The following is a 10087-nucleotide window of genomic DNA, read 5'->3' on the forward strand; positions in this document are numbered from 1 at the left end:
ACTGTTAACAGAAGATTAAGATCAAGAACCCTGCACGCTTGCATCAATTTTCCAATGATACATCCATTTGGCTGTGAAATTTGTTAACTCATATGTTAATTCATTTAAGTAGATGCCCAGGTGATTCTTATGCCTGTTAAAATTTGAGCAGCATACAATGTAAATATTTCTGAATATATCAAACATTATTATTACTCTTGAATGGATAAATGAATCCAAAGCACCAGAAACTAATAGGAAACTCAACTAAAGGTGCATTCATGAGGCTCAATTCTAAAACACAGTGATGGATTTCACGTTCTGCCCTCTTAACTGAAGTAGTACTGAGTGGCACTTACAAAAAGGGGGCTGACATCAACTTGAAATCTTGGCTTTAATTTCTTGGAGGTCAGAGTCCCTTCTCACAAAAGGGGTAGCATAAACTATCCAGAGTCTTGTCACTCACTTATACAGGGCTAGCCAACTGGGCTAGCTTTGAGGCCATAGCCAAGCTTTTCCACCTCTCCTCTGCATGTCGCCCTCAGCAGGTGTTTCCTGGGATCAAGGCCCCGTCCTAGCAGAGCCTCTGGAAGTGTGGGTGGGGCGGCTCCTCAGTGGGGCGGAGGCTAGCTTCAGGGGTGGGGTCCAGGCACGACCAGGCTGGAGGCTGGCATCAGGGGGGCGGAGCCGAGCCCCAGAGGAATGGTGGGGCGGGGGTGGAGCCGCGGGGCGCTGGTGGGGCGCTGCGGCAGAGGAGCGGGGCGGAGCCGAGCCGCCCAGTCACCAAGCCGCCCGCTGAGGGCGGAGCGAGCACTGCATAACTGGGACTCGGGTCTGATCGCGCAGTTCGCACGGCCTGGTCTGGGGCGGACCCAGGAGGAGAATCCCCCAGCCGCGATCCCCATGGGGCTGTGTTTTCCGTGTCCCACGGAGGCCGCGCCTCCTTCGCCTGACCTGGTAAGTAAGACCGCCTCCCAGCGTCCCCGCGTCCGCCCGCCGGCGCCGCGAGCACCTGTTCCCGGAGGGGCGCGCCGGAGGCCCCGAGCTGCGGCCCCAGGACTGGCCGTTGGAAGCGGCGACACGGGCCGTGGAGCCCGTCGACGGGGATCTTGGTGGCGGAGATGGTGGCCGTGCTCCGAGGGACCTTGAGGTCCTGCCTGCCGGACCTGGGCTGCTGCCGCCGCGTCGGTGTCTAGAATTCTAAAGGCGGCTCCAGCGTCTCTTTACCTTCAGCCGGGTGGCAGAATTGGCAGTTCGTAGGACGCAGGCGCACGTGGACGGTGCGATGTGGCGGCCATTCCTGGCGATGCGGTAGATGGAGTTAGGGTGCGAAAAGAAATCCTTCTTTCTCCGGAAACTGAAGTGTTTAATCTTGTAGGAGATGTGCATCTTCCTGTTTGTACCAGCTGTTTAAAGAAGGTGATCAATAAAGTCTCGTATATTTCTGCGCTTTATTGGATATTGTATTAATGATTTACCTTTAGTCTTTATCACTTTTAAGGTTTTTTTTTTGAAGTATTTTATGTAGTACCGAGTGTACAGTTTGTAAAGTTGCCACGTTTAGCAAATAAAAATATAGGGCGCCCAGTTAACTTTGAAGTTTCAGATAAACAATATATTTAAAAGATACGTAGGTTTGTTCCATGCAATATTTGGGACATCCTTGTACTAGAAAGTATTCGTTATTTATCTGGATAATTTCAGATTTAACTAGGTGGTTTGTGGTATAATACATTTATATTTTTTGTAGCTTTCTAATTTTTAACAGCATTTTTACCTTAATAATCCTTACAGGAAGTTGATAACGGAACACCTAAATTCCTCTCTTGTATCTGGCTAAAAATTCGTTGAAGGAAGTGAGTTGTTTAGGGAAGTACATTAACTTTTCAGCTATTTGATCATAAATGCTAAAAATGACCTGGAAGTTGATATGAGAAAGTTCACCTTGTCTTTCTTGCTACTGTTGCTTTTAAATGTTCTTAATTTTGTTTATCTAGCTATTGATAAAATACCAATCTGCCAGCATTTGTTAAGCCCTTCCTCCCCTCCCCCGCCCCAGATAACCACATTGCTTACTGCTTGAATGTCACTTTATCTTTGAGGCTTTTCTTCACCACCCTACATAAAGTAGATCCTCCACGCTACCATCCACCCATCCTTCCATTTCTTATTGACCATACTTTTCTTTATATTTCCCTAAAGCACTTACTTCAGTCTGACAGATGTATATTTATTTGATTATATGTGACTGTCCTCATTGGAATGTAAATTCCATGTGGGTGGAAACATTTATCTGTATTATTTCACTGCTGTATCTTCAGCATCTAGACAAGTTCCTGAGGCATGATAGTTGCTCAATAAGTATTTATCCAATGGATGAAATGAATGAATGAATGTATTGTGGTATGGAAAATGGGGGAATTATTAACACAGCTCCCAAGAGAATGCTACTTACTCTCATATATTTACATAATTTATAACTTATTATTATGAATAATATAGATATAGAAAAATAATATTCACGGTTTCCCAACATGGAACAGTACATCTCATAAATTTCCTCTAGTCCTTCCTGTCCTACTCAATAAGATTCACTCACTTCATTCATGAACTTCTTCCGAAAATACCAGCCTGCTTCAAACTCCTTTTTTTTTTTTTTTTTTTTTTTTTTTTTTGCGGTACGCGGGCCTCTCACTGTTGTGGCCTCTCCCATTGCGGAGCACAGGCTCCGGACGCGCAGGCTCAGCGGCCATGGCTAACGGGCCCAGCCACTCCGCGGCATGTGGGATGTTCCCGGACCGGGGCATGAACCCGTGTCCCCTGCGTTGGCAGGCGGACTCTCAACCACTGCGCCACCAGGGAAGCCCCAAACTCCTTTTTAATTGGCAGTACCAAACCGTGTATTTCCCTGCTTGTATTATTAAATGTCATTTGTTTTATTATTGCCCTGACTAGCTTGTAAGCTCTTTTTTTTTGAAAAAGCAAATAGATTATTTTATAGGCCACTCTGTGTGTGTATGTGTGTATGAGATATATAATGTATATATATGATATAGATGTAGGTGTATGTCTCATCATGTGCTTATTTGGAGGGTTTTAAATTTGTTTTTGATTTTTATAAATTTATTTATTTTATTTATTTTTGGCTGTGTTGGGTCTTCGTTGCTGTGTGCGGGCTTTCTCTAGTTGCAGCGAGCAGGGGCTACTCTTCGTTGAGGTATGCGGGCTTCTCATTGCGGTGGCTTCTCGTTGCGAGCACCGGCTCTAGGCATGTGGGCTTCAGTAGTTGTGGCATGCAGGTTCAGTAGTTGTGGCACACGGGCTCTAGAGCGCAGGCTCAGTAGTTGTGGCGCACGGGCTTTGTTGCTCCGCGGCGTGTGTGATCTTCCTGGACCAGGGCTTGAACCCATGTCCCCTGCATTGGCAGGCGGATTCTTAACCATGTGCCACCAGGGAAGTCCTTGAAGGTTTATTGATTGGGAGAATGAAATTCAGAAAGTTGAGTATTTTATAAATGTTATAAATAATGGCATTCTTAATAGGACATTTGGGGCCAGTACTATTTTTGTAAACTGTTATATTACCTATAAGATAAAAGTATAAAATATCAAGGATAATGTTTGGTTTTATTTTAAACCATATTTCTTACACATTTTTCCTAGGAAGAAAAAAGAGCAAAGCTTGCAGAGGCTGCAGAAAGAAGACAGAAGGAGGTGAGAGTAAAAATAAAATTCTACTTTAGATAATTAAATTTGCGTTTTGTTCTCTATAGATATCTATTACTAGTAGTATTCTCTAATGAAAATGGTATCTGATATCTTAGAAATTTAAATTAAAGGAAAACATTTTCAAAATGATTTCTGTTTCTATAAATTGGTTTAATGCATTTATGTCATTTAATGTATGAAAATTTCTATACACGTCTTCTGTTATGGGAGATGCCAAGGAAGAATCTTAATAACATTGTTCCTTGAGATGAAATGACTGTGCCTTATAAAACACTGACAGATGTGAAGTAACTTTAGGGGGGAAATGTGTATGGTTGCAAAATACCCAATGAAGAAATCATATGTTGTACGTAAAGCTGTTGTAGAAATAGTCTAATTCTTTGTTACCAAAAATAGACCAACCCCATCCCCTACCCCCCAACTCCAAAGAAAAACCTAAAAGGCAGAAAACAAACAACACCTTTTGGTAACAGGAAATTAATTTTTGTTCTTTTTCTACACTCCTTAATAATTTTCCTGAAGGCTGCATCTCGGGGCATTCTGAACATTCAGTCTGTGGAAGAAAAGAGAAAGAAAAAGGAAAAAATAGAAAAAGAAATGGCTGCATCTGGACCCCCACCAGAAGGTGGCCTTAGGGTAAGTATTAAAATTTACTTAAGATTTGATTTACCTGGAATTTTTCAAAACTCCAGTAGCAATCCGTTCAATAATTTCCTCGGGAACTGGATTGTCAGAAAATTGTGAATTAATTTAAAAGAATGAACAATATAGATTGGAAGAAGTGTCAGCTTATTTGGACATTCCAACATTCATTGGAATAGATTTGCTTTCTTTTTCCCAAAATGAAAATAGACTTTTCCTGTTTATCTCAACCCTATATCATAATACTTCATACTTATATGATTAATGGCAATCTTAAATGTGTAGAAAACTTAAGCAAAATGGAAGGACACAAAGAAGAAAGTAAAAATCACCCAAATTCAGTGTCATTTTGACAGACATCATTTCTAATCTCATTTTTTACTTCAATCTTAGAAAATTGGATTATACTGTAAACTACTTCAAACTCTTTGAGTTTTTTTCACTAAATGATTTGAGATTTTGAGCTTCCCATTGTCACTCATTATCATAGTTACGTTAATGTTAATTTGGACAATAGGGTGTACACAGGTGAGTCTGACACATGCCCATCCCAATAGCAGCAGTTGTAGCTCTTGACACTAGAAATATAATGATGGACAAGTTAAACAACGTCCCTGAACTTGGGGATCTTTACAGTCTAGCAGGATTATAAAGGTTTTCTTTTACATGTTAAAGCTCAGGAGGCGAATGGTTCAGATATTAAGATTTTCTTCTTCCATTTTTAAAGGAAATACATTTCTCAAGGGTATTTGTGAAAAGGACAATGTCCTGAGTTTCATTTATATTTAATTTGTCAGTGATTTACGAGCACTTGTTTAGCTGATTCTCTGTCTTCTCCATTTGGTTTGGTTTCTGCTCTCAAAACTATCTGTATAAATACATATATGTACGTACCACCCCAAGTTGTGGGGCAGGCAGTTCAGGAGCATCCTGAGCAGACATGATTCTGACTCAGGAATATCACATAGCAATAAGATTTATCTGTGTGCATTTTATCGTTATATGTTACTTCATCTAATCTCATTTAATAAATGAAATTAAAAGAAAATAATTTTTTATAGTTAACTTTTAACAATATATAAAATAATTGGTTTTGATATTAAGGTAAATAACTGACCATTGTGTTTGTTTGTTTGTTTATTTATTTATTTTTTAATATACCCCCATAATAGAATAGAATAAATGTAAAGTAAAACAGTTGGAAGATACAAGGTCAGATATTTATCAGAAGTATAGATGCTTACTTTCAATATTCTGTTGAGATAAAGATCTGTGTCACCAGGTTTACTTCATATAGAGTTCTCAAAGACAAAGAATTTGTGAAAATTAAATTATGGAACTGAAAATGATGCTGAGATCAACTATTTCATAGTAGAAGAAAAAGAAGTTCTGAATGACTTGAAGTCACATATAATGTTACAAAAGGGATACTTTATGTATAGTCAGAAGGTACTTATTTAACATGTTGTAACCTAACAAATTTAACATCAGCTTTTGAACTCTTAAGGGAGAAAGGGGCTTTCTTAATTAAACCCAAAGCTTCTGTGCCCTGAAGCCTATAGATTAAAAATAAATTAGGCCCTATATTTCTTCTGGTCCCTTCAGAAGTGCTCAAAATGAAAAACATCTCAGTGTTAAATTTAGTACCTTTTTTCTTTGACCACCTGCATTGCTCATTGAGAGCATAAAGTGAAGTTCAAAATAAATTTTTGGAGTAACTTTAAAGAGTAACTTTAATGCTCAAACCCTTTGGCCTAGGCTCTTTTAGGGGCTGCTGTCAGGCCTGTTCTACAGGCTGGCCTTGAGTGTTCTGTGGTATAGCTAGATTCTTCCTAACCCGACTTCATAGTATGAGGAAAACATGTCCTTCCCTGTGTTCATGCCCTCCACATATTCATCTCCTGACTAGCTGCCTCTTCCTGGGACACTTGGCATTGGCCATGCTCACTGTGTTCTGGAAAGGCAGAATTTATTTTACGAAGTCAGTGTGATGATAGCATCAGGACACAAACTAGCATCAGTTCAGGATATACTAGTAGAGGAGTGGTGGCAGATGTCTAGAGCAGTGGCTCATGAGGAGCTTTCAAAAAAGACTGAACCTTGGGTCTGACCTTATATCAATCAGAATCTCTGAGAGTGGGACTTAGCCATCAGGATTTTTAAGCTCCCCAAGGAGTCTGATGTCAAACCAGATTGAGAATCACTGCTCTAGTGTTTGTAACACTAGTCCTAAGAGATATTTTGTGGAAAATAGAATCCCATGGTAAAAATGTTTAAAAATCCTGAATATTGTGTTATATATTGAATTCCTTTCTTAGAGATTAAAAAAGGCACACTATTTAAGTCTGTAAGAAGTTCTAAAATAAAGAAAAGCAAGTTTACTTGGATTAATCCTTAATTTTCAAACTTTAAGTAAAGATTTTTTAAAAATATGTTAAAAAAAATTCCTTGAATGTACTTGGAAAACACTACTTTAGAGACTGGTAAATATCTCTGGTAATATCCCAAGGGCTTTTTCAGAACTTACTATTGCAGATTTAATAAACTTGATTAAACAGAACACCAAATGGAATAGTTTCTCAAGTTAAGCAAGGAAAAGACTTTGCCAGACCATTATTTAATAATTTCTACCGTTTCTTCACTCCCCTGCCTCAAACAAGAATTTCTTTGTTTTTATTTTGTAGTTTCATTGTTGTTCTTGTTTTGTGATGTTTTGTTTTTCTTTTACTGATTATCAGGTATTTGGGAATCTAGCTACCACTCATTAATCTGCCCAGATATTTTGTTTTATTTCTTTATATTTTTATACCATCATGTATCTTATTTCATACTATAATGTAAAATTTTACTAATCACTGCTACTCACAAAGATCATTTTACATTTGTATAGCCTATATTTCTCTCTTATCTGTTTGTTCACTAGAGTATAGTAACATAACTTTAAACAAAATTTACTTTTCTCTATATTTTTATCTTTTCTAGTGGACAGTTTCATAAAGCATAACATGAGTGGAAGAGTCTACTGCCAATAATTAATACCTGCAGTCAAGCGGACATCCTCAATTTAGTTTCTTCTCTTTGAATAAATGAAGATTCAGACTTCGTAATTTTAGTGCTCTTAAATGCAGTGCTTTTTCAAAATTGAATATTGAAAATGCTTTTGATTGTTAGACTTAGAAAATGGCCAGACCTTTCATTAAATATTTATTTTCCCTACATTTGCTCTTCTGCAGACAGTGGGTGATTTGCCGTTTTTTAGTAGTTAAAACATGGGCCTAAATAATGACTATATATTTATATATTGCATGGAAAAATTCTGCATACATCTCAGATATTAAAGTTTGCACTTGTATTTTCCCTCCTTTATAAAATGACCTAGCTATTTATAGTTTGCCGATTAACCTTATATCTCTTTATTTCATTATATGTGAAGACTTTTGCTTAAACTTATGGACTTAGTGCCTTTAAACTGATCATCAGGGAAAATCTTGAAAAATCATTTGAAGGGCTTATATGAAGGAACACTGTAAATTTTTATAACTTACTAAGAAATTAATATTTGTAGAAAACATTGAATTTCCCCTAATTTATTTTCTACTTCTGTAGCTTATAAAATTAACATACTGTGTTTTACATTATAATACTTTTTGGATTTTTTTTGCTTGCTGAGTTTAAAATTATATATTAGTGGTACCATCAGAGGGCAGTGATGTACTATTATACAGTATCAGATTCAGCTCTATAAAGATCTTTGCAGTAATTGAATGAGTTAAACTAAGAAACTGGATGGGTTAAATATAACAAAGTATAGTGGTAATGTGTTTGTCCAGATTTCATAGGTGTTTTTATTCTTTTGTATTTATTAAAGAACGATCATAAGATTTATATAGATGTCAAATTACCAAGGCAAGTATGAATATATGAAAGAGGAATATGTAAGTACTGTATTTAAAAAGGTCTACTTTAAACATAAAAATATTGTGAGGTAATTCTATATGATACATTGCCATAAACTGTGTAGATTTTTGTTCATTTGTAACATGTATTATAACATATTTGGTTTTTTGAGTTTTTTAATATATAATAAGCTAAAATAGAAGAATTGCTGTGTCTTTTAATTTGGTTGCTCTTTTGGATGACAAGGCCACAGTCTGAGCCCTAAATTAGAATTTTCAAATATCAAGTACAATAGGGACTATAAATTAAATAGACCAGCTCATTTGATTTACAGAAAGGAAACTGAACCACTATCTCACTCTTCCTTCCCACAAATCTTGTGTTATGTTGCAGTATGTTATATATGTTAATTTTAAAGAGTTTGAACTAGAATATAGATCTCTTGACTCCTCACTGGAAAAATCACTTCCTTCTATTACAGAATGAAATATCTGTGACTATCCAGGTAAGATATGTAGTTATAGACAGGTTCAATTTTAAGTTTTAGAGAATTAGTGGTATGTTTGTTCATAAAGGATAGTGAAGCCATTGAATTATATTTTAGAAATATAATTTTTGACTTTTTCAACATGATTAATTTTTCCAAGGCAGAAAAGAAAAGGAACATTAATAGATGAATGGATATAGAACCAGAGCATACTATCCTAGAACTGTGCACGTCCTTGCTTCTGTTTTAGTATGGAAAGAACAATTTTATCTGTATTACAGCTTAGAGAATTACAGCTTGGGTTAGTGTAAACAGAAGGTTTACATCTAGGGGATAATGCTCTATTTCTAATAGCAGTTTATATCCAAATACCGTGCTTATTTATTGTTGAACCAAGAATGCTGTGCTGATGAATTGCTTTCTAGGAACAGTGGGATATGCCATTCCCGCCAATCATGGCCTGCCTCCATGGGTGTGATCGTGTTTCCTCAAAACCACATGGGTTGCATGGGCTAAAGGGTGATACTCAATGTTAGGAATAGTGTTAGGAAGGGGAAGGAAAAAGGAGAGACTGGATGCGTGATAGGAAACCAATAAGTGACTACTTAAAAAAAAAAATGTATACACACATACAGGAATCTTCCTCAAAGTTATGAATCAGTTCCTGATGAAAACTTAGCCTAGAGCCAGTTTCCCATAATTCATAATTTAAATAGGAAAGCATTATAATGATTGATATGTCACCCAAACTCCCCAACCAAATTACTAAAATAAAACCAAACAGTAAAATGCTTATATGTAACTATCATGTTGAGATATAAAATGCTTAAATCACTACGTCTTCATTCTAATCATTAAACTATTACTGTGGTAACAAAGAGTTGTATATTACCACACAGCCCCTTTGCTAACGTGCTGCATGTTTTTTAAAACATCTGTATGTGATACTTTTGTTCCACTGATTGGAATGTAATTAATAGTTTTGTTATAAATGCTGTACTGCCTTACAGGGTACAAATATACATTTTCCTATATAAGAAATTGGCTTTGGCCATCTGTTTAACAAAAATTTATCTTTACTACATCTTAAATAATTTATAGGTAAGCATGTTTCTTTTCCAAAAAGAAATGCTATTGGGCTTCCTTGGTGGCGCAGTGGTTGAGAGTCCGCCTGCCGATGCAGGGGACACGGGTTCGTGCCCTGGTCCGGGAGGATCCCACATGCCGCAGCGCGGCTGGGCCCGTGAGCCATGGCCGCTGAGCCTGCAAGTCCGGCGCCTGTGCTCCGCAGCGGGAGAGGCCACAGCAGTGAGAGGCCCGCGTACCACAAAAAAAAAAAAAAAAAAAAAAAGAA

The 10087-nt window shown here is 37.5% G+C and overlaps 1 protein-coding gene across 1 annotated transcript; it reads left to right on the top strand.

The window, feature by feature from the left end:
• The first annotated feature begins 789 nt into the window (after positions 1-789).
• On the top strand, positions 790-8537 carry SVIP (small VCP interacting protein). Its single transcript, XM_079930139.1, has 4 exons — positions 790-936; positions 3642-3692; positions 4230-4343; positions 7332-8537. The coding sequence occupies exons 1-4, from the start codon at positions 883-885 to the stop codon at positions 7344-7346; spliced, it is 234 nt and encodes a 77-aa protein (XP_079786265.1). The 5' UTR covers positions 790-882; the 3' UTR covers positions 7347-8537.
• Positions 8538-10087: the final 1550 nt, after the last annotated feature.

The sequence above is a fragment of the Stenella coeruleoalba genome (genome assembly GCF_951394435.1).
Source record: "Stenella coeruleoalba genome assembly, chromosome: 8".
NCBI classification, from domain to species: domain Eukaryota; kingdom Metazoa; phylum Chordata; class Mammalia; order Artiodactyla; family Delphinidae; genus Stenella; species Stenella coeruleoalba.